General features: G+C 44.1%; 1 protein-coding gene across 4 annotated transcripts in view; it reads right to left on the reverse strand.

Moving 5' to 3' along the window:
- The window catches only part of LOC141009126 (ubiquitin carboxyl-terminal hydrolase 54-like), a 52,297-nt gene that overhangs the window by 12,026 nt on the left and 13,847 nt on the right, over positions 1-26,424 (reverse strand). For 3 of the 4 annotated variants that reach the window (XM_073481559.1, XM_073481558.1, XM_073481561.1), the window contains exons 2-16: positions 22,117-22,936; positions 11,434-11,526; positions 11,216-11,350; positions 11,002-11,115; positions 10,085-10,167; positions 9,243-9,345; positions 7,916-8,062; positions 7,648-7,797; positions 5,232-5,400; positions 4,753-4,944; positions 4,144-4,278; positions 1,686-2,367; positions 1,477-1,580; positions 1,056-1,220; positions 39-158 (exon numbers count right to left, since the gene is read on the reverse strand). In XM_073481559.1, the coding sequence (XP_073337660.1) occupies positions 39-158; positions 1,056-1,220; positions 1,477-1,580; positions 1,686-2,367; positions 4,144-4,278; positions 4,753-4,944; positions 5,232-5,400; positions 7,648-7,797; positions 7,916-8,062; positions 9,243-9,345; positions 10,085-10,167; positions 11,002-11,115; positions 11,216-11,350; positions 11,434-11,526; positions 22,117-22,305 (2,581 nt within the window). In that variant the 5' untranslated portion in view covers positions 22,306-22,936. The remainder of the gene's footprint in view (positions 1-38; positions 159-1,055; positions 1,221-1,476; positions 1,581-1,685; positions 2,368-4,143; positions 4,279-4,752; positions 4,945-5,231; positions 5,401-7,647; positions 7,798-7,915; positions 8,063-9,242; positions 9,346-10,084; positions 10,168-11,001; positions 11,116-11,215; positions 11,351-11,433; positions 11,527-22,116; positions 22,937-26,424) is intronic. The other variant, XM_073481560.1, reaches the window with a different exon arrangement.

Genomic DNA, 26,424 nt, shown 5'->3' on the forward strand with positions numbered 1-26,424 from the left:
TAAGTGGAGGGGGGTCAGGGTGAATGGGAGGTGCTTACAGACTGCTTCGTTGACGGCCGACAGCGCAGCGGCAACCTCGCCTGCCTGCTCCAGACGCACTGATTGGTCCAGCAGAAGCTCCGCCTCCGACACACACCGCTCAAAGCTGTCACCTTTACCTGCAGGACGGACATCAGGAGACGGTTCTTTATCTACTGACAGCTGAACAACAGGAAATACTGCTGCACACAGAGTTTCTGTGACATCACATCACAGGTGGATGTTGATGTCAGGTAAGAACAGGCTCTCAGCAGTTTGGTGTTGATGAACTGAACTGTGAAGACAAGAACGTCCACTGACGAGCAGTAAAAATGTTCTAGTGACTCATCATTTAAATGCAGATATTTTCTATATAAATTTATTTCTGAGGTCAGTTTAGTATCAAATCTGCATCATTCACTTCACCCCCCTGAAAAACCTCCAATACAACAAAATACAGATAGAAAGAGAAGAGAAGAGCAGCCAGCAGCTGGAGACACACACACACACACACACACACACACACACACACACACACACAGACAGATATAACAGAGTAGGAACAATGCATCATGGGACATGGTGTTTAACTCTGCAGGAAACTTTCACCTGAATTTAATCAAAATCAGAAGAATTTAAATCAACAAATCAGCAGAGATTCAGTTCACGTGTGTGTGTGTGTGTGTGTATGTGTATGTGTGTTGTGTTGTGTGTGTGTGTGTGTGTGTGTGTGTGTGTGTTGTGTTGTGTTGTGTGTGTGTGTGTGTATGTGTGTGTGTTGTGTGTGTATGTGTATGTGTGTTGTGTTGTGTTGTGTTGTGTTGTGTTGTGTGTGTGTGTGTATGTGTATGTGTAGGTGTATGTGTGTGTGTTGTGTGTGTGTGTTGTGTTGTGTTGTGTTGTGTTGGACAACAGGAATGTTCCTCATTGAGCAGCTGAAAGGGTCTGACTCAGCTGACACACAAAAGGCAGAATGACCCCTGCAGTAATAAAGCCTGTGTGTGTGTGTGTATGTGTGTGCGTGTGTGTGTGTGTACCCTGGATCTGCAGCTGGTCCAGGTCCAGGTACTTGCTGGGTCGGGGGTTGAAGCCGAGCGCTGCCTCCCTCTCCTTCTCCTGTCGTCGCTGCTGCTCCTCCTCCCTCGCTCTCCTCTGCACCTCCTCCTGCAGCTCATCCAGCTCACTGCGGCCTGCAGGGGGCGCTGCTCAACACACATACATTTATATTTACCTTTCAGCATTCAGCAGACGCTTTTGTCCAAAGCGACTTACAATAAGAACATTTATCACAAGAGAGAAACCACAACATATCACCGTCTATAAAGTAGAAAAGAAAAAATAGAAACAGTTTTCAAGCTCTCATCTGAGCAAAGTAGCTGCTATTTATCAAGATACCATAAGTACATAAGTGCACACACACACACACACACACACACACACACACACACACACACACACCGAGCTCCTGCAGCAGAGCTCCGCTGCTCTTGGACCGGATGTTCCTCCATGACGGTCCTGAAGAGGAAGACGAGGAGGATGAAGGCTTCTTCATGACGCACTCCCTGAAGAGAGAAGAACAAACACCTGGCTTCAGTCACTGTTCAGCTGAAGCAGGATCAATACTGCGTGAATAAACAGTGAATACCAAAGAAGAAGAAGAGTCTCACCTGTCTCCCAGGTTCAGGTCCAGGCTCACCGGGCTGCTGCTGTTCCTCTCGCTGCTCTCGTATCCGCTTTCCATCCGCTGGATCAGCCTGGGGGGAGGAGGAGGAGGAGGAGGAGGCAGCTCTGCACCTCCTGCTCCGTCCCCACCTCCTCTGAGGCTGCTGGGTAGAGTCCAGGAGGAGCCTGGCCTGACACACTTCACCTCCTCCTGCGCTGGGAAGGAGGCGTTGGCTCCCTCGGAGGGCGGAGGTCCACCGTCGTCGAGCAGCGAGACTCCCAGCGGGCTGTAACCCGCCTGCCTCCGCCTGGTGAAGATGCTGTCGATGTTGAGCGCCTCCCTCCGTGGCCTCCATGCCGGCCGGTACCTCCCCGAACCCGCTCCCCCGGAGCAGCTGGACTTGGACTCGCTGCTGGTGCTGTCGGCCTCCCAGTCAGGGAGTTGACTGGAGGAGGAGCAGGGAGCGGAGGCGTTGGCAGGGTGGTGGTGGTGGTTGTTGGTGGAGGAGGTGATCTCAGAGAGGACGGCAGCAGGTAAAGAGGAGGAGGAGGAGGAGGAGAGGGGGCGGCTGTGGATGATGTTACTCATGGTCTCTTTGAAGTCTCGGAGGCGACTGGTCGAGGATGAGGAGGAGGAGGAAGGTTTGGGGAGGTGACGAGGAACCTGCTGCTCCTTTAACGTCTCTCCTGGGGGGAGGAAAGAGGGAGGAGGAAGAGTAAAGAAAAGGAGGAGGAAGAGAAAAGAAAAGGACGAGGAGGAGTAAAGAAAAGGAGGAAGAGTAAAGAAAAGGAGGAGGAAGAGAAAAGAAAAGGACGAGGAGGAGTAAAGAAAAGGAGGAAGAGTAAAGAAAAGGAGGAAGAGTAAAGAAAAGGACGAGGAGGAGTAAAGAAAAGGACGAGGAAGAGTAAAGAAAAGGAGGAGGAAGAGTAAAGAAAAGGAGGAGGAGGAGAAAAGAAAAGGAGGAGGAAGAGAAAAGAAAAGGAGGAGGAGGAGAAAAGAAAAGGAGGAGGAAGAGAAAAGAAAAGGAGGAGGAAGAGTAAAGAAAAGGACGAGGAGGAGAAAAGAAAAGGAGGAGGAAGAGTAAAGAAAAGGAGGAGGAGGAGAAAAGAAAAGGAGGAGGAAGAGAAAAGAAAAGGAGGAGGAAGAGTAAAGAAAAGGACGAGGAGGAGAAAAGAAAAGGAGGAGGAAGAGTAAAGAAAAGGACGAGGAAGAGTAAAGAAAAGGACAAGGAGGAGTAAAGAAAAGGAGGAGGAGTAAAGAAAAGGAGGAGGAGTAAAGAAAAGGACGAGGAAGAGTAAAGAAAGGACGAGGAAGAGTAAAGAAAAGGACGAGGAGTAAAGAAAAGGAGGAGGAGTAAAGAAAAGGACGAGGAGTAAAGAAAAGGAGGAGTAAAGAAAAGGAGGAAGAGTAAAGAAAAGGAGGAGTAAAGGCGATAGACGTTGAAGGTGAGTGAGAATAAAGACACATTAATGAGCAGAAACGAATGAAGACAGAATGATTTTATATGAAACAAAATAAAAACTATAGCAGCAACATGAATCCTGTTTGTTTCAGATTTAAAGGAGAAGCTCAACATGTCGTCACAGGTCGGCTGCTACAAACTCTGTATTTAAAATGCTCAAATAATCTAAAAAAGATTTTAATAGGTTCAGTGTGTTGGAGACCCACTTCTGCCAGTTAAAGAAAAAAATAAGATGAAAATTAAGATTGTTGAAAGAAATATTTCCTTGGTAAGTCACGTTTATGAAATCAAAAGTCTAAATTAAAGAATAAACAAAATCATAATTATGAGATAAGAAGTCAAATTATAATTAAAAAATCATAAGTGAGAAAAAAAGTCAAATTATAAGATAAAAAGTCGAAACTGAGACGATGAAAAGTGAAAAGCTCAAAATTGTTAAAAATAAAAAAATAGGAATTGAATAAAAAAAAGTCAAAATTGAAAGATAAAAGTCAGAATTATGATTTTGTTTCCCCAAATGATTATAAAGTCAGCATTTATATAATAATCCATTTTGATTGAATGAATCTTTTTTTTTCAAATTTTAATTTCGACATTTTATCTCATTACAATTTCCTATTTATTACTTTTTGCCTGATAATTTCGACTTTATGTCATAATTACGACTTACCGCGGGAACATTTAATAATAATCATTATTATTATTATTATTATTTTATCCAGGCTACGTTTTCATAAATACTTTGTCTTTATCTGGCGGGAACAGTTCATAAACTTTTCTGTGTCATAAACTTCTGTGGAGGTGCGACAGATGGTAAAAAGTGTAATAAGCTGCTTCAAATATTTCTGAACTGTTCCTTTAAAATCCAGTGTGGGTCGAGTTTAGTTCAGCGTGTCACAGAGAGAGAACAGGGTGATGATGTCACCTGTCCTCGCTGCCCTGTGATTGGTTCCTGCGCCCTGTACCCCCCAGCCCCTGATTGGCAGAAACCCCCGCCTACCCTCGCTGTGGTAACCGGCCGACGAAGCTTCGTTTTCGGGTTTAGATCGCCGGTGGCGACTAGAGCTCCGCCTCCTATCTCCGGCCCCGCCTCCCTTCCTCAGAGACTGGTGCTGCTCACTGTCCGTCACGTGGCCTTAGCAACAAGAAGCATGGCAACGGGTGTTTACAGCATGGTCGCCACAGCATGCAGCACAATGACGAGAAGAAAGACGATGGCAGCGTGTGATTGGAGCACAGCAGGGTCACACGGGTCACGTCTCTTCATGTTTCTTCTTCAACTATGAACTTTCTATTTTACTTCAAATTAAAACCGCTTTTGTCTGCTCATAAGGAAGCCGATCACCCGGTGTGATGTCAGAGACGTGACTGAGTAAACCCTGCTGTGATTGGTTAGCAACATGCAACAGATGATCAGCAGCTGCTTGTTTACATCAAACACCATCCTGGAGACTGGCTGGTCTCTGCAATCATGTTTATTCAGAGACAGATTTAAGATTATTTCATTCAGGACCTTTGTGAGTCTAAACCTCACACTACGATCCAGTCTGGATGCTCCTGATGTTGTATGTTCTCAGCCCAGAGGACTTCTGTCACTCCAGATACCCACCTACGGTATCCAGGCTGCAGAGCGAGGCGTGCAGGGGTCCGTCTGGGCGTTCGATGCAGATGACGGTTCCCTGGGAGTCGGAGGAGTAGTGACTGGCCAGGGACTCATGGTGCGAGTGGGAGGGCTGTCGGTACGAGCAGCTCTCCGTCGACGAATCGGTGCGAGTGTCGCTGGAGATTGACTGCTCGCGGCCTGGCCGAGGGGGGGCAGGGGTGGGGGGTTAGTACACAAGTCGGGTCGTCAGTGGTGACGTACGTGATCTCATGTGTACACACAAATATACATCACAGCAGCTACAAGAACTACGACTACAACAGCAGCCACACTGACCACTAGTTCTAGCTGTTAGCTGTCTCAGTGACCTCACTGTGACTGTCATAGTACTACTACGACTATTACAAGTACTACTGCGTCTGGTTTAGTTACCTGAATGTTTGCTGTTGTGCTACTACTACGACTCCTAGCTGTGTTGTAGTTACCCGAGTCTTCGCTGTCGTAACAGGCCTTGTTGAGGTGGTGGAGGTCGAGGCGTGAGGGCAGGTCGTGGACGGACACCGGCGTCCCCCGCGGGTCAGCGTACAGCAGCAGCAGAGGCTGGTAGTGGCCCTTTATACAGCGAGAGACCACGTCCTTCCACTTGGGACCGATCTGCAGGGAGGAGATCACATAAAGACATTTCACTCATCTGGTTTCTTCATATTTTCTGACATTAATAACCATCTTTCAGTAAACTGCTTATTTTTCAGGTTCAATTTGAAGATGTTCTTTACAACCTTTTGTAAGCCGAAATACTCAATTTAAGTCGAAGCTACTAGCGTTTCCTGACGCAGTCATTAATTAATTCGACTCCAGACGCAGTAAAGGTCCAGTTCACCTCGTGAACACGGCTCTTCAGCTCTGGAGGTAAACCTGCGACGGCAGCTGAAATGTCCCAGGCTTTTGTCAGTCGTCTTCCTGCTCTGTCTGTTTCTGTGCGATTAAAGTCCTCTCGCTTGTTATTTCAACCCTTCCTCCATTTTCCAAAAGTCCAGGTTCACCTCCAGCTCTGCTCAGCTCGAACAGGACGCCCCGAAATCCACAACACCGACCTGTCCGTCAACCGTGAGCCGCTCAGTGTGTTTGTGCAGGAGAACGAAAGTTACAGAATGAAAGTCTGCAGTGTGAGCAAAAGTGTTGACTGTGGTGGGATGTGTGTGTGTGTGTGTGTGTGTGTGTGTGTGTGTGTGTGTGTGTGCGCGCGCTCTGACCACACCCTCGGTTCTGTACAGCTGGACTGATAAACAATAGAGGGATATCCTTGTTTTCACAACCAGCAGAGAGACAGACACACACAGAGAGAGAGAATGTGATATCTCATTCCACCAGTGTTTGTACAGTCCAGCAACAACAGAGGAGGAGGAGAGGAGGAGAGAGGAGAGGAGAGGAGGAGGGGAGGAGGAGAGGAGGAGGAGAGGAGGAGAGAGGAGGAGGAGAGGAGGAGAGAGGAGGAGAGAGAATGTGATATCTCATTCCACCAGTGTTTGTACAGTCCAGCAACAACAGAGGAGGAGGAGGAGAGAGGAGGAGAGAGGAGAGGAGGAGGAGAGAGGAGAGAGGAGAGGAGGAGAGAGGAGGAGAGGAGGAGGAGGAGAGGAGGAGAGAGGAGGAGGAGGAGAGAGGAGAGGAGGAGAGGAGGAGGAGAGGAGAGGAGGAGAGGAGGAGGAGAGGAGAGGAGAGGAGGAGAGAGGAGGAGAGGAGGAGGAGGAGAGGAGGAGAGAGGAGGAGGAGGAGAGAGGAGAGGAGGAGAGGAGGAGGAGAGGAGAGAGGAGGAGAGAGGAGAGAGGAGAGAGGAGAGGAGGAGGAGGAGGAGAGAGGAGGAGAGAGAGAATGTGATATCTCATTCCACCAGTGTTTGTACAGTCCAGCAACAACAGAGGAGGAGGAGAGGAGAGAGGAGGAGAGGAGGAGAGAGGAGAGGAGGAGGAGGAGGAGGAGGAGAGGAGGAGAGAGGAGGAGGAGGAGAGAGGAGGAGGAGGAGGAGGAGGAGGAGGAGAGAGGAGGAGAGAGAGAATGTGATATCTCATTCCACCAGTGTTTGTACAGTCCAGCAACAACAGAGGAGGAGGAGAGAGGAGAGGAGAGGAGGAGAGAGGAGAGGAGGAGGAGAGGAGAGAGGAGGAGGTGGCGGAAGGGAGGGACAGTGAGGAGGACACAGGGAGGAGGGAGGTGTAAGGATGGACAGGAAGAGAAAGATCACTGACTACAACATGAGGTCATTTCCTCTGTAAAGCCAGTGTACACACAAGAGTTCAACACTTCTGGAAACAGATCTTAAAAAGGAAATTAATCTCACGTTTGTTTGTAGAGTACAGAGCAGGAGTTGGGGAGGCAGTTAGCCTAGCTTAGCAGAAAGACTGAAACAAAAGGGAAACAGCTAGCCAAAGCCTCAAAAACCTACTAACTAGGCATTATTTTTTTCCATTCCATATCGCACACTGCGACTGTCCTAACTTTTGCTCTAGTTCGTTCTGTCTTATTTTATTTTCTAACTTCTAATTCTGCCTTCATGTCTTTTGAACGTTACTCTAACATGTCTTGATGTTTAAGGTGTTACATACTATAAATCAAAGCAGCGTTGCGGAGGGCTTTCACACCCCAACGCCCACCTGTCCCAGACAAGGACAGGTCGACAGAGCCCTGATTTTTCATGTGTCAAAGCAGTTCGATGTCACTTCATCTTGAAAAAAAACTAATGGAAGAAGGATGACTGTGGCATTTTTTTTTTTGCCAGGGCACCAGGATATTTCCTCAGGGAAACGTGTTAGGTGTCCATTTTCAGTTATATTGGTTGCTGATAAACACATTAAACTGACGTACTACCAACACCTGTATGACACTGTGAATCACTGAGTATACCTCCTTGACGTGTGCGTCATCGAAGTACATCCATCGTCGAATCTTTGTCTGGAAGAAGAAGGTTGAGTAATGTTTCCCGTAGTAACACACCATTCCCACCAGGTAAAGCTCCGACTGACGAGCCTTCTCCTCCGTCACCCTGTAAAACAACTGCAGACAAAAGGAGAGAAGAAGAGTTCAATGAAGCAGCTGAACTGAACCGTTCTCAGATTTTCTTCCTCTTTACGCTGACGACACGGGTGTTTATCAGCCTGATGGCTGTTCTTACATCCCCGAGGCGCAGGCAGGTTCCCAGGGTGTGAATGACGTCCTCAGCCAGGTCTGAGTGATCGGAGTCCCAGACCAGACCGATGGTGATGATCTCGGGACTGTTGAGGAGGACACGGGCCATCCTGAGCTGCTGCCCACACTGACTCTGAGGACGAGCAGGGTGAAGAGGAGAAGAAAAGAGAGAGGAGGACCAACAACATTTACATCGATACAAAACAGTGGAAATCTTTGCATCTGAAAAACGGTGACCAGTAAATGTTTAACATTTAATTTTAGGATAATTCCACACAAACTCACCCAGTAGTGGTAATGTAGTTCTGTGTAGTATTACTGTAGTTCTGTGTAGTATTAATGTAGCTCTGTGTAGTACTGATGTAGCTCTGTGTAGTGTTAATGTAGTTCTGTGTAGTGTTGATGTAGTCCTGTGTAGTATTGATGTAGTTCTGTGTAGTGTTAATGTAGTCCTGTGTAGTATTGATGTAGCTCTGTGTAGTGTTGATGTAGTTCTGTGTAGTGTTGATGTAGCTCTGTGTAGTGTTGATGTAGCTCTGTGTAGTGTTGATGTAGTTCTGTGTAGTATTGATGTAGCTCTGTGTAGTGTTGATGTAGTTCTGTGTAGTGTTGATGTAGTTCTGTGTAGTGTTGATGTAGTTCTGTGTAGTGTTGATGTAGTTCTGTGTAGTGTTGATGTAGTTCTGTGTAGTGTTGATGTAGCTCTGTGTAGTGTTGATGTAGTTCTGTGTAGTGTTGATGTAGTTCTGTGTAGTGTTAATGTAGTCCTGTGTAGTATTGATGTAGCTCTGTGTAGTCTTACTGTAGTTCTGTGTAGTGTTACTGTAGTTCTGTGTAGTCTTACTGTAGTTCTGTGTAGTGTTAATGTAGTTCTGTGTAGTGTTACTGTAGTTCTGTAGTGTTACTGTAGTTCTGTGTAGTCTTACTGTAATTCTGTGTAGTGTTACTGACAATACAGACAATCAGCAACGATCAGAGACGATCAGTGATGAACTCTGATGATCAGAGATGATCAGTGATGATCAGAGATGATCAGAGATGATCAGAGATGATCAGAGACGATCAGAGACGATCAGAGACGATCAGTGATGAACTCTGATGATCAGAGATGATCAGAGACGATCAGAGACGATCTCTGATGATCAGAGATGATCAGTGATGATCAGAGATGATCAGAGATGATCAGAGACGATCAGAGACGATCAGAGACGATCTCTGATGATCAGAGATGATCAGTGATGATCAGAGATGATCAGAGATGATCAGAGACGATCAGAGACGATCAGAGACGATCTCTGATGATCAGGACTTACGGGACAGTTTCGCAGGTCTCCCATGCTGGCGTTCCTCAGCAGCTCTCCGAACATGCTGGGAGTCGCTTTCTCCCTCGACTCCAACATCTTCACCGCCTGGTTACTGAGGAAGATGAGCAAGAGGAGGAGGAAGAGGAGCTGTGATCTTCATGATGTTCATTTTATAGAACTGTCACATTGATTATTAAACTCCAATCACAGAAAACACACAGCTTTTGTTGTATTTTTGTCACATGGCTCTGGTGGACGGTTGAACAAAGACGGCAAATAGACATGCACAAATATGTGTAAAGTTGATCAGATTTGATTGACAGTGATCAGACAACAATGTTCTAAATCCTGATTGGTGCTTCAAAGTATGTGACATCACATCTGGAGACTGTTCAGAAAACAGTTCACGTCAGATGCATCAGGCAGAAGAAGAAAAGTACAGTAAGGTCAGTGTTTAAAGAAACCACGACATGATGGAGTTCACAGCAGGTCGTGTCCCTTTAAAAGAGGTGACACACACACACACGCACGCGCACACACACACTCCCAATTACCAGCACTTGGAGGATGAATCGTGTGTGTGTGTGTGTGTGTGTGTGTGTGTGTGTGTGTGTGGGGGAGTGTGGGAGTGTGTGTGTGTCTGCGTGAGAAACACCTCAGCAGCCATGATAGAGAGCTATTAGCTGGTTGCCTAGGTGACCCTGAAATGTAACCTAGCGACAGTGTAGGTTACATGAGTGTGGGGGGGTGTGGCCTCAACTAACCTCTTCTGTGATGAGAGCTAAACATAGACTCTGTGTGTGTGTGTGTGTGTGTGTGTGTGTGTGTGTGTCTGTCTCTCACACACTTACCACAGGGAGGTGGTGGAGATGTAGTGGACCATCTGAATGAAGGGCAGAGGGTCTGAGGACGCTCCACAGCTGCTGCACACACACTGAACACACATGAAGACAGTAAACATCACAGTATCATAACAAGTTTCACTTTGAGTGAGATGACAAAGAGTGAAAACAGAGAAAGAAATGTTCATAGAGGAACCTCATTTCTGCTTCAAGACAGACTTGAAAAATTAATGTTCAGTTCACAGCTGACACCAACATGATTCTGAGTGACCACTCGATATTCAAATAAACATCACTGGGACAAACAGACACAAAGACAGAAAGCAGCGTTTCAAACAGTTTATAAAGTGTCTCCAACTCAACAACTCACTAAACTGACACATTTGTTAAGGGAGTCTGGTGACTTTCTCCACGGGGACAAAGAAGTCGCCTATATTGGTTACTGTTTAGTGTATTTGTAAAATGTTTCTTCTTTCATAAATTGAGTGTAAATGGTGAAATCAGTGTAAACAGTGTGTTCAAACAGCTGCTAAATGTTGGCAGGTCAGACTTTAGCACTTTAGACACAGAAGCAGACAGGCTGGTGCAGCCATGCTGCCACAAACTGACACTTTTTACAAGCAAACACACAACTTACTGTTTTCATTTAATGCTGAATTTACAAGAAGGAGACAATGATTCAGAATCTGTCAGAGACAGAGTTTCACTACGTTATAAAGTTTGTTTTAACTCGACAACTCTTAAAATCACTACATTTGTTGAGGGAGTCTGGTGATGTTGTGGTTACTGGTTCAATGGTTGGATCCATTTTTCTTTTCTCACTTGTACTCTGAGCTGTCCTCCTTTGATCAGTTCACTCAGGATGATGTTCACACCAGGTCTGAACAGCCTCTTAATGGAGGTTTAGGGTTGCGTCTCTGTCTCACCTGTTCAAAGAGCGTCATGGCGAACTTCTGGTGGGGGATGCAGTGTCTGGCTGTGCAGATGTCTTCTTTTGTCTCGTCTGCGATGTGGAAGTGAATCCTCATCAGGATGTTTTCCTGCAGAAACACAGAGAACCAATGAGAATGACCCATCTCATCTGGTTCAGAGTGAACATGTGCTTTAAATACTTTGTGACGAGCGTGTGTGTTGTCTTACGAAGCACTCTGCAGCGTCGTCCATGATGCCGAGCTGAAACCTCTGCTCATCCTGGAAGGTTTTGGCGAGCGCGCTGCGAAGAGCGTCGGACGGTAAAACTTTCTCACTGCTGTACTGAAACTGAGCGAAGATACTCTGAGGAGACAGACAGACAGCGAGGTTAGAGACAGGAAGCAGGTCGTGGATCAGCGTCAGGTATCGGTCAGGCTGATTCTCACCTTCAGAGCACAAAAAATGCACGAGTCCTCCATACACTTATGAGTCGTGAGCTGACGGAAACTACGTCGGAAGATATCCAGGTGCCACAGAACCTGAGAGACAAAACAGAGGAGGAAGGAATAACAACAAGGACGTAATCAGATTGGAAATTCTTTAAGATTCAATAAATATTAAGACAGATCAAGTGCATCAAGATAAAAACTTTAGAAACCTTGAATCAAAACTAAATATTCAGTCAGAACTATTTTCCTTCAGCATACATCACCCCTACACGCCTGAAGTGATCGCAAAATCTCAGCAGTCAGAGCAGACACATAGAAAAATACCTGATTTAAGCGTCTGACAAGTCCTCAAAGACAGAATGACAAACGTGTTCTTTCCACAACTCTGAGCAGGAATTTAAGCCAGATGAGCAGTCGACCAAATCAAGAAAACCACCTTAGAAAAGAAAAACCAAATGCTTTAAAATCTTCACTTCAGACGGAGGACTTGAAGCAGGAAACAGAGTTCAGAGTTCAAGATTCAAATCCTCAAAAATCCAAATGGACTTCAGTGTCTGAGCTGCAGCGGCTGCTCCGTCCGGCTGCTGCGACTCCACTAAAAAGGCTCAATGTGGCGCGTTTACATCAGCACAGCAAACGGCCAATCACCTGTCGGCACGGCTGCACGACCGCCACTGACCTGAGGACACAGCCGGCCAATCAGAGAGCAAGTTTTGAGGCCTGAGGACTTGCAGAAGTGTGTGTGAGACTGTCAAAAACACAAGACATGATAGTGTGTGTGTGTGTGTGTGTGTGTGTGTGTGTGTGTGTGTGTGTGTGTGTGTGTGTGTGTCCGTGTCCATCTGCTTCAGGAAACCATCTGGACTCTGTGACGAAGACGAGTGTGAGAGAATGACGGAGTGTGTCAAAGTGAGAGTGATGTGGAGAGAAAGTGTGTGTGTGTCTCAAGACGACAAACATGGAGAAATAAACATGGTGTGTGTGTCAGAATATGTTATTTGATATCTGCAGGTTACATGTTTCCTGTTTCAGATCAGAGAGATTAATCCTCCGACATCACCAGAAACTGACCGCTCAGTCTGTGACTTCACCGCTTCCTGTTGGTAAAAGTAGAAGTACTGATTCAGCTTCTTTACTCCAGTAAAAGTAATCGAGTACAGGCTCTGACATGTACTCAGAGTATCAGAGTAAAAAGTCTCCCTCTGAAGGACATCTGTGGTCAAAGCTAACTGAAGCTCACGTCATATTAATATAATTCAAAGACTATTAAAGTTAAAGGTAGAGTCAGGAGGATTTGGACACACACACACACACACACACACACACACACACAGACACACACACAGACACACACACACACGATTTAAAGCAGCTGTGACAGCAGGTTGTGGAGCAGCCAGATGTTTCATAACAGGATCAGTAACTGAGGACGGTTCTGGTTCTGATTCTTCCTGATGAAGAATGAATGTAACATGGCAGACATGTTGACTTTGACTTCAGGTTACAGGATTTAAATCCTTGTGTCCTCCTGCTGAGCAGCTGGAATCCAGACAGGCAGGAATGTTTCATGTCTTTCTTTATGAGGAGGGTTTAAGAGGCCCAGAGGACGGGCCCGTCTGAGGCCCAGAGGAAGGGACGAGAAAAACGAAAACTAAGACGAAGAAGAAGACAAAGACAATGACACTGGGGCTTCCGGGTTTGGACATGGAGTGGTAGGCTGCGTGGCATCAGAGCTCTCGATAGTCAAGTGTAAAACTCCCCGAAAACTCGAATAACTAAAGCTAGAAATCACACAGACTTTAATGTGAACGGGGAAAAGCTGGAATGGGAAGGAAAACAAGACAAACTCATACTAAAAACACGACGACAGACGAAACGGAGGAACCGCTAGCTAACGGTGAAATGGAGGAAGACGGCGGCCATGACACAACACACCTCACTGCAAGTGAGGCGGACATGGGGTCAGACATTGAAATCATCAGCAAGGAGATAAGGGATTTAAAAACAGAAATAAAAGATGCCCTTCGCTCATTTGGTGAAACGCTGAGGAGCGACGTGAAAAAAGACTTGGACGATTTCAAACAGGACATAAACCAACAACTTGCTAAAGTCGCCACTGAGCAGCAACTACAGAGCGGTAAGATCAACGAGGCTGAGTCGCGGATTGAAAAGCTGGAACATTGGGCACAGGAGGCTAACGACGCTCTTATCATTTCACTGCGAGAACAAAAAGCCCTGCAAGATAAGTTAACTGATCTGGAATCCAGATCGAGGAGAAATAATCTCCGTATCTACGGAGTTACGGAGGGAGAAGAGGGCGAATCTGTGGCCAAGTTTGTTCAAGACCTGCTCAGACGTGAACTCCACCTGCCGGAAGATTTTAACTTCAAAATTCAAAGAGCGCATCGGTCACTTGCACAGAAACCTGCAGACGGAGCCCAGCCGAGACCCATCATTGTGAACTTTCTGGAATTCTCCACTAAAGAGAAAGTCCTGAGAGAGGCATGGAGAAAGAAAATACAGCTGGGGAATAAAGTCCTGTCATTCGACCACGATTACGCGACAGAGGTTGTGCAAAAGAGAAAGGAGTATAACGTTGCAAAAAGAATCTTGAAGGAGAAAGGCGTCCGGTTCCAGACGCCGTTCACCAGGATGAGGATCCATTGGGAGACGGGAACTCGAGTCTACAACAGCGCCGGGGAGGTCAAGCAGGACCTAGAGAGACGCGGACTCGCAGAGAAGACACCGGCGACACCGACAACACCGACGACCGCGGCGGCGGCGGCGGCCAGGCTGGAGTCACGGCTCCGCTCAGCCATGGAGTGGCAGCGTAACGAGGGATCCCGGAGGAGCTACTCATCAGCAGCAGCACGAGCCAAGGAAAAGCTGCAAGAGTACCGAAGATTCTTTGACTAAAGATCACTGATTACATAATGAAGCAAAACCGGTAGGAATATTCTGATAAAACCTGTGTTTTTAGTTGTCAGAATAATGGCTATGATGCTATTCCTATGCTAAAAGAAAAGAGACTATCTGAGGTCTGGGTTACTTAATTTTCTCTTTAAGTTCTAACGTTGGACTCATTTAGAATGACTATAACCCTCACTGTAGGTCCTGTCATTTCTAAGTTAGGCCCCTCTTTATCTAAGGGGGTTTTCCCTAGATCCACCAACGGGATCAGATCGTGGGAGGACGGAAAGATCCTCCTCTACTGTTTGGAAGTTCACCTGTTATATTTGACCTGTCTGTTTCATGCCACTGTTTTGGCATTGTTAGTGGGGCTACTGATGTTTTCATTTGTCTTTTCTTTTTGTAATAAGTGATGCAGAGTAACAACGTGAGAATAGCGTCCTTAAATGTGAATGGGTTAAACAATGTGATTAAAAGAGGAAAAGTAATGGCAAAAATTAGGAAAGAAAAAATTCAAGTGATATATTTACAAGAAACGCATCTAACTCAGCAAGAACATGATAAACTGAGGAAATTTGGATTTAAAAATACCTTTTTCAGTTCATTCAAGAAAGGTCCTAAGAGAGGAGTCGCCATATTAATTTCCAACTCTGTTAAATTTGAACTCATTAAAGAAATAAATGACAAAGAGGGGAGATATGTAATAGCAAAAGGGAAATTGGATAATCATTTGGTTACTTTGGTCAATGTCTATGTGCCACCTAACTCTGATAGAACATTTTTGAAATTATTGTTTGAGATCATAGCCCAGGAAAATGAAGGAATTCTAATATGTGCGGGGGATTTCAACATGATTCTGAATACTAGACTGGACACAACTAATAACAAGAGAACTAAGACTCATCTATCGAAACTTGTCAACACCTCTCTAGCTGAATTGGGGATGTTCGATGTTTGGAGAGAACTCCATCCGTTAGAGAAGGACTTCACACATTATTCTGCTCCACATTCGGAGTACTCCAGAATAGATTATTTTTTTATGAACACAATAGACAGATATAGAGTAGAGGAATGTAAAATAGGGGTAACTGACTTATCTGACCACAGTATTATTTACCTCAATATCCATCTAACTAGGAGAAATAAAAATACACTCTGGAGATTAAATGTGGGTATGCTGAATAACCAGAAAACACAGGAGGAGGTTAAGAAAGAAATTAAATGCTGCATTGAGGACAACCTAGACAGCCCTGTGGATCCTACCATACTTTGGGATACGGTAAAAGCTGTAATGAGAGGGAGGTTAATAGCGAGGGCAGCTTACCAAAAAAAGACTAGAGAGGAAGACTATAAGAAATTGGTTAAACAATTAATAATACTGGAACAGCAACATAAAAATAAAAAAGACGATCCGGCTTTACAACAAATAATCAATGTGAGACGGCAGATAGATGACATCCTAAGTCAAGAGGTCGAGAAAAAACTAAGATTCATTAAACAGACCTATTATGAATCTGGATCTAAGGCAACTAAATATCTGGCAAGAAGACTTAAGGTCCAGCAAGCTTCTCACACAATACATAAGATTAGAGACCCTGTTACGAAACAATTGCTGTTTGAGCCTGAAGAAATAGAAAGTGTTTTTAAAGATTACTATGAAAACCTATACACCCAACCCACAGCAAAAAGAGAGTGTGAAATGAAAGAATTCCTTGATTCCTTGGACTTGCCTGCTATTGGAAAAGAGCAAAATAAAAAATTAATTTCCAGCATCACAAAAAAAGAACTAGATGCCGCAATTAGTAGATTAAAATCAAACAAAACGCCAGGTAGTGACGGATTCCCCAGCGAGTGGTATAAAACATTTAGGGAGGAATTATCCCCGCTACTTCTGAATTCCTTCAACCAGACACTGACAGAGGGCAAACTGCCTCCCTCTTGGAAAGAGGCCATAATCTCAGTTATTCCAAAGCAAGGTAAAAATAAAGAACTTTGCGAATCCTATAGACCTATTTCAATCCTAAATGTGGATTATAAAATTTTTACTTCAATAATTTCCAAAAGATTTGAAAATTTTATGTCTGACTTGATAGACGAAGATCAGTCAGGTTTTATTACAGGTAGGCAGACTCAGGATAACATCAGACGTATTCTGCACATGATAGATCAGATCCAAAGACAAGGCCTGAGAGCAGTACTAGTGAGCCTCGACGCAGAAAAGGCCTTTGACTGTGTCAATTGGAGGTTTCTGTATCAAGTTTTGGGAAGACTAGGGATTCATGAACAAATTATACAATGTATCCAAGGCCTCTACCAAGAACCAACAGCGAGGATAAAAATTAATGGACACCTAACTGACAGATTTATTTTACAGCGAGGAACTCGCCAAGGATGTTGTTTTAGCCCTACCTTGTTTGCTATATTTATTGAGCCGCTGGCACAATTGATCAGACAAAGTAACAACCTAAAAGGAATCCATATAGGACAGCAGGAGCATCGGATAGGGCTCTTCGCTGATGATGTTATTGTGGCTCTTCAAGACCCAGATAGAACATTTCCTAATTTGATGTCGATATTAGAAGATTACGGCAAATACTCTGGCTATAAATTAAACATAACAAAAACACAAATTCTTACACTAAATTATTCCCCAGGCCGAGAAATTAGAGAAAAATATAAAATAAAATGGAATTCGAAAGTAATTAAATACCTGGGTGTGGTATTGGCTAGAGACCACATTAAAACATTTGAAATTAATTATAAAAACATTAACAATAATATCAAGACAGATATCGGGCGGTGGTCTGCTTTTAACATGGACTTTGAGACACGAATCGAGGTAATAAAAATAAATGTGGTACCGAGACTGTTATATCTTTTCCAATCCATCCCACAGATGATTCCAGAATCACAATTCAGACAGTGGGATACACTTATTTCTAGATTTATCTGGGCCGGTAAGAGACCGAGGGTCAGGTATAAGACACTTCAATTACCAAAAGAAGAGGGGGGGCTGTCCTTGCCTAATCTGAAACAATACTTTTACGCAGCTCAAGTAAAGTTCCTGGTTTCTACATGCTGCCCTCTATATCAGGCAAGATGGAAAGACATAGAGGCCCAGATGGAAGGTTTCCAGATTCAGGCAATATTAGGGGACATGGGAAACAAATTGGCTCGACAAAGCAAAAATGAAATTATTAAACAAACATTGACAATATGGAACATGATGGTAAAAGAATACAATATGGAGGGAGACATCAAATTATTAATTTGGCCTGCTCTAGATCCCAGATTCGAACCAGGAATCAGTGATGCTGGATTCAGGCGATGGTGGGACAGAGGCATCACAGCAGTATGCACAATAACTCATAGAGGGCTCTTAAAAAGTTTCAGTGAGTTACAAAAAGAATTTGGGCTGGAAAACAAAGATTTTTTTCGTTACCTGCAAATTAGAGATTTTTTCGATAAAAGAATCAAACCAACATTGTCCAGAGAGGGCAATACAGTGATAGATACTCTAACTGAAGCCTATAAAAAGAAGAATAAAAAAATAATATCTAAAATATATCAAGGCCTTCAGAAACAGAATGGGATCAACACAGGATACATTAAAGCAAAATGGGAGAAAGAACTAAATATAGAAATATCAGAGGAGGAATGGCGTTCTATGTGGAGTGCACAGCATTCATCTACAAGTTCAAAGAAGTGGAGAATATTTGGCTGGAAGAACCTGATTCGTTTTTTCATTACACCTCTTATAAAAAGCAAATTCTCTCAATCACAAGAACAGTGCTGGAGGCAGTGCGGAAACATGAACGCTGATCATTCCCATATATTTTGGCTATGCCCAAAAATTCAAACCTTCTGGGATCATGTATGTACTACTGTGACAAAGATCCTGGGATACACAATCCCTAACAATGTGACGGTCCTCTATTTCTGTGTCCTAAATGAAAATGTGGTTCTTAAAAATGACTGGTATCTGTGTAAAATACTGTTGATGGCTTGTAAAAAAGTTATAACAAAATGCTGGTATAAAACAGAACCTCCAAGCATTAACCAATGGATGGACAAAGTGAAGGAAATGTGTTTAATGGAAAAGATGACTTTCTCTCTCCGATCTAGAGGAGCAACCTTCTCCAGGAAATGGGAGAAATGGACTGCTTTTATCAAAACAATTGAGGACACTACACACTAATCAAGTAAAGTCACTGGACATTATATATAGGTCTTTCAACTGAGGTGCCCCCATGTTTTTGTTTTTGTTTTATTGTCTTGACAGTCTGTTGTCAACTTGTTCATTTCTGAAAATACTAAATAAAAAGTATCAAAAAAAAAAAAGACAATGACACTGAAAAAAGATGAAAAACAAGACGGAGAAGAAGACGGAGATGAAGAAGAAGATGATGACGATGAAATAGCCAAAGACTGAGGAGGAGAGGATGACGGAAAAAAAAGAAGACGGCGAAAAAGAAAACAACAAAGACGACGAAGGAGGTTCACGACGTCAAACTGCTTCGCCTGTGAGGAGCCAATCAGTGAAGACTAGAGACTCCAACATGTTTCAGATGAAGACAACACGTCTGTGATGGACGGAGGATGGAGGAAGAGAGTCTGACCGCAACAATGTGATCAGAGCTGCTGATATCAATCCTCCATCTTTGTTCACTTCACCTGAGCCTCTCTCTCCTCAGGTGAGTTTAAACTACAGGTGAGGAGATGTGAAGCTGTCAGTCTGATCACTTATTATCAGGTATCATCTTAAAACAAATCAAAAATCTGAGCTGAAATCAGAACGACAATAAAAAATATATGAATTTATATATTTTGTTAAAAAGTGAGTAAAGTCAGACATTTAAAGAGCAAGAGATGAAATCACTCTGAACCGATTCTCTTCATGAGCTCTTGTTTCTGGTCCTGGCCGGAGAGTGTCGGGGCTGCGAGCTGTGAATCATACTGGCGTGTCAGCACTTTGGGTGTGTTTGTTTTCTCCTTCCTGTCCCCCCCACCGGCTCCAATATGTTCCTGCAGGACGGAGCTGCAGCGTCCAGCAGGTGGCTCAGGTAACAGAGCTGCTTTACAGCTTCATCACAAAGCACAAGAACTGAACCGGTTCTTTATTCAAACCATCTATTGATCAGCTTCTACATCCACTTTACTGATGTCAGTCACAGCTGAAATCAATTAAATCATAATCTGCAGGTTATGATTCATTTTAGGATCAAGTTAAATATGAACGAAATGCAAGAAATGACCTCAACTGACCTGCTGCAGCCGATCAGAACTCACTCTTCTTCCTGGTCCACATGGACTTAAACAGGCTTGAGCAGAATCAAAACACATCCAGGAAGTTTATCATCATTTCTGCATCTTTTATCATCGTTAATATTTAGTTAAGAACCTGAACTCTCCTGCCACACTGGGACTGGACTCATTTCACCAGCTGTCTCTATGTGAGCCGGACCTTGCGGCACAGTTTAAAGTCAAACCTGCGGAAATCCTGCAGTGAGCTCCTTCTGCTCCTGGAGCGCGTTGTGACCATTATGGGTCACGGCGGGGAGCATCCGCACGCCACCAGTCTGTAGCGCTCTGTCAGCATCCGGACAGCGAGCCGGGTCCACTAAAGGTGGCGACATGTGGTTACTGACAGCGTTGTGTGTAAATTACTGATAGATCGCCTCGTTGTAATGTGGTCTCATATAAAGTAATCAATTACTCAATTAATCATGGCAGGTCCTGAAACCTGCTGCAGAAAGAGCTGCATCACAGTCCACTTCATGTTTCTGTCACAGTGGCTGCGTGAAGAGACGGTTCATATTTCACAATCACTCTCTGATGGTTCATTTAAGGCCACTCTGAGAAAAGACGACAGACTGGATCAGAACTGAGACTCAGACACATCTGGTGTAGCAGCCGGAGCCACGGGGAGGATCTGAACTCATTTTTTAAATATCTGAAGGAGGTGCGTTCAGCAATGCTGAGGACAGATGAGATTTAGTGCTTTAATGATGAACAGACGGATGTTTGTTCTTAGAAAGTTGGAGGTCCTGAGCCCCAGGAGGATGAGGAGGATGAAGGTGTGTGAACAGCTGCTTGTTACTGTGATGTTCTTCCTCTTCACTTTGTCTTCATCACCTGTCGGAGCTGCTGAGCCTCCGACAGCCTGAAGAATCCTCCGGTCAGCCGCCTCGACGCTCTTCATCACTTCGGTTTGACCAGTTCAGACGGACAGACAGACAGAGCAGCTGGAGGCGGTCAGGTGGTGCTGGAGAAGGTTTACGTGTGTGTGTGTGTGTGTGTGAGTGAGTTCACGGTGCAGTGGGCTCAGCAGGAGGTTCTGGTCCTGCAGGGCAGCAGACTTCCTCAGGTAGACTCACAGTGAAGGATCACATCACTGACAGCTGCAGAGTTACATTCCTGTTATTTTATTTTATTCTTCTCCAACTTGACCGAATTAAAAACTGAAGTAGTTGTTCAGTTTTCACCATCACTGAATATTTTAACAGATGAGAACAACGAGATGGATTCAATGACCACATGTGGTCCAGCTGTAGTGGGCCAGCTGTAGTGGGCCAGCTGTAGTGGGCCAGCTGTAGTGGTCCAGCTGTAGTGGGCCAGCTGTAGTGGGCCAGCTGTAGTGGGCCAGCTGTAGTGGTCCAGCTGTAGTGGGCCAGCTGTAGTGGGCCAGCTGTAGTGGGCCAGCTGTAGTGGTCCAGCTGTAGTGAGCCAGCTGTAGTGGGCCAGCTGTAGTGAGCCAGCTGTAGTGGGCCAGCTGTAGTGGTCCAGCTGTAGTGGGCCAGCTGTAGTGAGCCAGCTGTAGTGGGCCAGCTGTAGTGGGCCAGCTGTAGTGGGCCAGCTGTAGTGGAATGAACGAACTCCCGACCAACGTGAGGACAGCAGAGTCATTCACCATCTTCCGCAAAAGACTCAATTCACTTGTTCAGACTTCACCTGGACCCACATAGCACGACTATGGAACCAGGAGCATTAAAAAACAGACTGAGTTTTCAAATCAGTGAGATAATAATGAAATTATTAAAAAGCTCTGGAGACCACAGCTGATGTGTGTGTGCTGTGACCTCTGACCTCAGGTGTGTGTTGTGTGTGTTGCTGAGCCTCAGTTAAACCTGTAATGAGTGTTTCCTGCTCAGCTCAGCAGCTCCGCCCTGCAGGTTAACGAGTCAGCCTCCATTTAAACACCAGTAATTACTGCTGTCACACTCAGACAATAATACACCAGCGCCTCCGCCTTAAAGAGCTGATGACTCAGAAATGATGAGCAGTCTGGGAGGAGGAACAGGCTCATCAGCTCATTACAGTCATCAGACGGTTGATGACTGACTGACTGGCTCAAAGGCAAAGACTTGAAGAGCTTCAGTCAGTCTGCTGAGCAGCATAAACACTCTGAGAGACACTCGGTGTAGTTTTACCCCATCGAGCTGAGCGGATGACGTCTGCATTAATGAGTGCGTTTGTAAAACGAAGCTGTTTCTCTGCGTCTCGGCCGTTTGTACAAACGTAAACTGAGCTTCAGGAAGAAACTCCCTCCCCAGTGAAGATATAGAGACTTTTAGACACGATGAGGCAGACGCAGGCTTATGTTTGTGTCTGTAGCATCACAGTGGACTGTAACACACAGCACAGTGGACTGTAACACACAGCACAGTGGACTGTAACACACAGCACAGTGGTGAGTGAGTGAGTGAGTGAGTGAGTGAGTGAGTGAGTGAGTGAGTGAGTGAGTGAGTGAGTGAGTGAGTGAGTGAGTACCTGCAGGGCGCTGTTCAGGAAGCAGCTGTTCTGTCCCGGCTCGTTGCTCAGCCCTTTACTGGGAGCGATGGACGTCATGGTGCGAGGCGTCAACATTCCCTGCATCCCTCCGACTCCACCGCTGCTGCCACCAGCGCCGCCTCCAACTCCACCACCGGCCGATGCAAAGTAGTTCCTCTTCCACGACATGTCTCTCTCTCCGTCTTGTCCTCGGTCTCTCGGCCTCACTCCCTGCAGGAGTCAACTTCCTGACGTCCGTTCTCGTATCCACGGAGGCAGATCCATGACCTCGGGCCGAGAGGAGGCGGAGCGAAGTCACAATAAGATGAAAATGAAACGTCACGTGACTCAACAGAAACGTTGTTCTTTAACTTGAACTAATTTCAACTCTCTGAATCTTTCAACTACAAGAATGTGATAAAAGATCTCAGTAAAAATCACAGAAGATCCAGAAAGTTAGTTTTCCAGGTTTTAGTCCAGAAATCCTCAAAGTTTAATGTCCTTCGTTGATTCAGATGATAATCAATGTCCTCAGTCCTCTGGGTCTGTTCTCAGGGAGCCTTTTACTGGACGATCAGTGTGTGTGTGTGTGTGTGTGTGTGTGTGTGTGTGTGTGTGTGTGTGTGTGTGTGTGTGTGTGTGTGTGTGTGTGTGTGTGCGCTGCAGGTGCGATGACCTCTGCCCTCCTTTCACACGTCAACACATGCAGCTGAGCTGTCAGCGCTCCTCCTCCTCCTCCTCGTCCTCATCATCACCAGCAGCAGAGGAGCCAACAGAAACCAGCGGGGTCAGGGGTCAGGGGTCAGGGGTCAGGACGGACCTGCAGAAGAAGGACAGAGTCTGAGAGGCTTCTTCTATGTTCAGTTTTCACAAACACACTTTACTTCTAGTTTCCTTTGTTTGATATCACATCAGACTTCAGTCTGTTGTCTGATTTACTGTCCATACAAACTCAACACTTCCTCCATGTTGTCTCAACAAATCAGTAAAATGTGATTCCATCAGTACAACAACAACAACAACAACAGAGTCAAATCTGATGAAAACACAAACACTGTTAACCACAAAATGGCACCTGTCGAAGAAACCAAATCCACAGGATTTATTAACACAGACACAAATAAACAACCAAGACACTAAACTATGATTAACAAAAAGACAACAGCAGCACAAAACCCCCGGCTGAGAGGCATGAAGGCCAACAGTTCCCACTCCTGACATACCAGGTGCACCTTATTACCCAATCAAGCTGGAGCACACCTGGGTAGAGCTGAGAGGACAGACAGGAGTCCTCAGCTCTACCCAGGTGTGCTCAGGGAACATGACAAGATCATTTTAAACTTTTGAAAGCTCGCAAAAATAAAAGAAAATAAAAGTTTTGTGATTTAAATGTTTGCTAGTTTATTCTGAAATTCTGTTTCCGGGTCAATGACATGACGCAATTTTTTTTTGTGTTCTTATGGTTCAGTTGAATTTAAAAAGGTTAAAATTTGAAAATAAACATACAAATTACTTGCATACATTCTCTTTTTGAAGACCTCATCTAAAATTTCTGGATTTAATCAATTTTCAGAGAATATTCAGGGGATAATGGCAAAAATGTCAATGAAGTTTAAAAACTTTGTACCAAATAGTTTAACTTGTTCAAAAAAGGTGAAATTCTCAATAAAACACCCTATCAACTAGTTTGGCATAATCTTACATTTGTGTTGTTTAATAATGAATAAAATACATGGAACACCATTGTTCTGAATATTATAATTAATTTGGGGAATTGTGTCTCTAAAGTCAACTTCCTAAAGTGTCAAGGTGGTGTAACCAACATTCAAGGAGCCATTTTGTTAATTTGTGCAAGAAGACCATGTGACAGGAAATTATATCACAGAGAAGGACCCCTGATTAGCCTAACTGCTGCATGACGAGGGTAGTAACTCTAATAGTTAACTAATAGGGTTACATGTCAAATGGTATGACCCCAGGAAAACATTTATCATTCATAATAATTGTAAAAATAAGTATTTATTTTAAAAAATGTGTTTGAAATCTTCACACCAAGGCCATGTGCTTACATAGGCGTCCATCATAATGCCTGTTAAATTTGAATTTGAATTGAAATGTCGAATGGTGTAACCGGTTTCACCATCTGACTTTTATTACATTGCTTTTGGTTAGAGGCCGATTTTGTCAAATATCAGTAGTTTATGATGTTGATTAAAGATGTAATATGAACTAACTTACTATGTGGAACTCTTTTAAAGTGTTACGTGTTATATTTCTCGGGAAGAAGTGGTGATTTATCCACAACTTTATTATCAAAGCTCTGGAAGGTTAGGATAAAATCATTATTTTGCATGGCTTTGATACTTTTTAAATGTTTAGCTTTAATATATATTTGTATTCCATTCACTTACAATTTTAAACAATATATAGTGCAATATATGTAATTTCATAATGTAGCAGAATGAAAATACGAAAAATACGAAAAATACGACTTCTTCCCTGAGACCAGGAGGGATTCACCTGCCCTCAGACAAAATTGCGGGAAACAATGGTCTCTGCCCTGGGACCAGATGAGACTAAACAGCCATGAGGAAAATCCTACAAAACAACTTCTGCCCTGAGACCAGAGGAGACAGTTGACTCCCTTTTGTCCAACTACGTTGCCTTAAAACAGAAAAACACGAACTCTATAAAAATAATTAAAAAAAGTTCAATTGACCTTGTTTACTGTCATGCTTGATTTTTAGTGCCAGTTTCTTCAACAAACAATGGCCTTTGACTGTAGAAGCAACATAGTCCGGTGGTGTAACTGGTTTGTGTCAATTGGTGTAACCAGTAGTTTTCATAAAAATATAATAATATACAGGAAAACTCATGTGGAATATCTCTATTGCAATGTATTAAGATATTTTTTTAACAGTTTATACATAATTTGTCAAATATTATTTAGAAAACAGTGTTTTCAGCATTTGTCCTGCTCTATATTACAAAAACACAATTCTAATTTAAAATAATCCAAATAAAATCTATTTTCATGTGATATTTTAAAATTAAGTTTTCATAAGTACACTTGCATACACTCTAGGTGGAAAGAAATATTTAATATTTCTCCTTTGTTGTGGTTACACCACTTGACATTTTCAGGGGCAATCAGTCTTACCTTTTGTAAAAAATAGTTCAAATGCTATTTCAAATTACATGAAACCAACATAAATACAAAATATACATTTTAGCAAACCTGATGCAAGCTTTTAAAACAATTTTTTAAAACATTTTTGAATTGCTCATAATGCAAACCCTTATTTGTCACTGACCCTTCCATCAAACATTTTGAAAATTAACTGATTCACAGAAGACAAAAAACACCAAGTGAACAAACTTTTCAGCAAATTAGACAAAGTTTTTTCTAATTTTGCAGTTTCCATAAAATGTCTAATGTGATATTGTTTAGAATGCTTCATGGAAACACAGCTAGAGAAACATTATCACCGTACTGTTTATTCACTGAAGTGCATCGAGTGCTGCTGACTAAGGTTGTACGGTGAGATACAACATTTACACTGCAGGTCAGAAGCAACACGTCACCATCAGTGACCAACTGCACCCACGTCTTTAACCCAACGTGTTACTCAGCGTGTCCAGCACGGCACACAAGAACTGGGAGCAGACCCAGTATCAGGCCCATAGTCAGCATTGTTCTGATTACCTGTGATTTTTCTATCAGATTGCAGATAAAATTAACTCATTTAAAAATTCAATACTTCAGCTGTGATGCAGGACTCTCTCATACACAGTGTCCCAAACAGTACAGGAGTAAATCGCACTTAAGAACCGTACAGGAGTAAATTGCACTTAAGAACCGTTCAGGAGTAAATCGCACTTAAGAACCGTACAGGAGTAAATCGCACTTAAGAACCGTACAGGAGTAAATTGCACTTAAGAACATCTCATCTCATCTCATCTCATCTTCTTCCGCTTATCCGGGGTCGGGTCGCGGTGGCAGCCGGCTCAGTAGAGAGCTCCAGACCTCCTTCTCCCCAGCAACACTTTCCAGCTCCTCCGGGAGGATCGCAAGGCGTTCCCAGGCCAGATGAGATATGTAATCTCTCCACCGGGTTCTGGGTCTGCTCCGGGGTCTCCTCCCAGTTGGACGTGGCCAGAAAACCTCCAAGGGGAAGCGCCCAGGAGGCATCCTGATCAGATGCCCGAACCACCTCAACTGGCTCCTCTCAACGCGAAGGAGCAGCAATTCTGATGTTCCCATACCGGACACTCTCCTCACCATGGCTGCGCCTTGAGATCCCGTCC

The sequence above is a fragment of the Pagrus major genome, chromosome 15 (genome assembly GCF_040436345.1).
Source record: "Pagrus major chromosome 15, Pma_NU_1.0".
Lineage (NCBI taxonomy): Eukaryota > Metazoa > Chordata > Actinopteri > Spariformes > Sparidae > Pagrus > Pagrus major.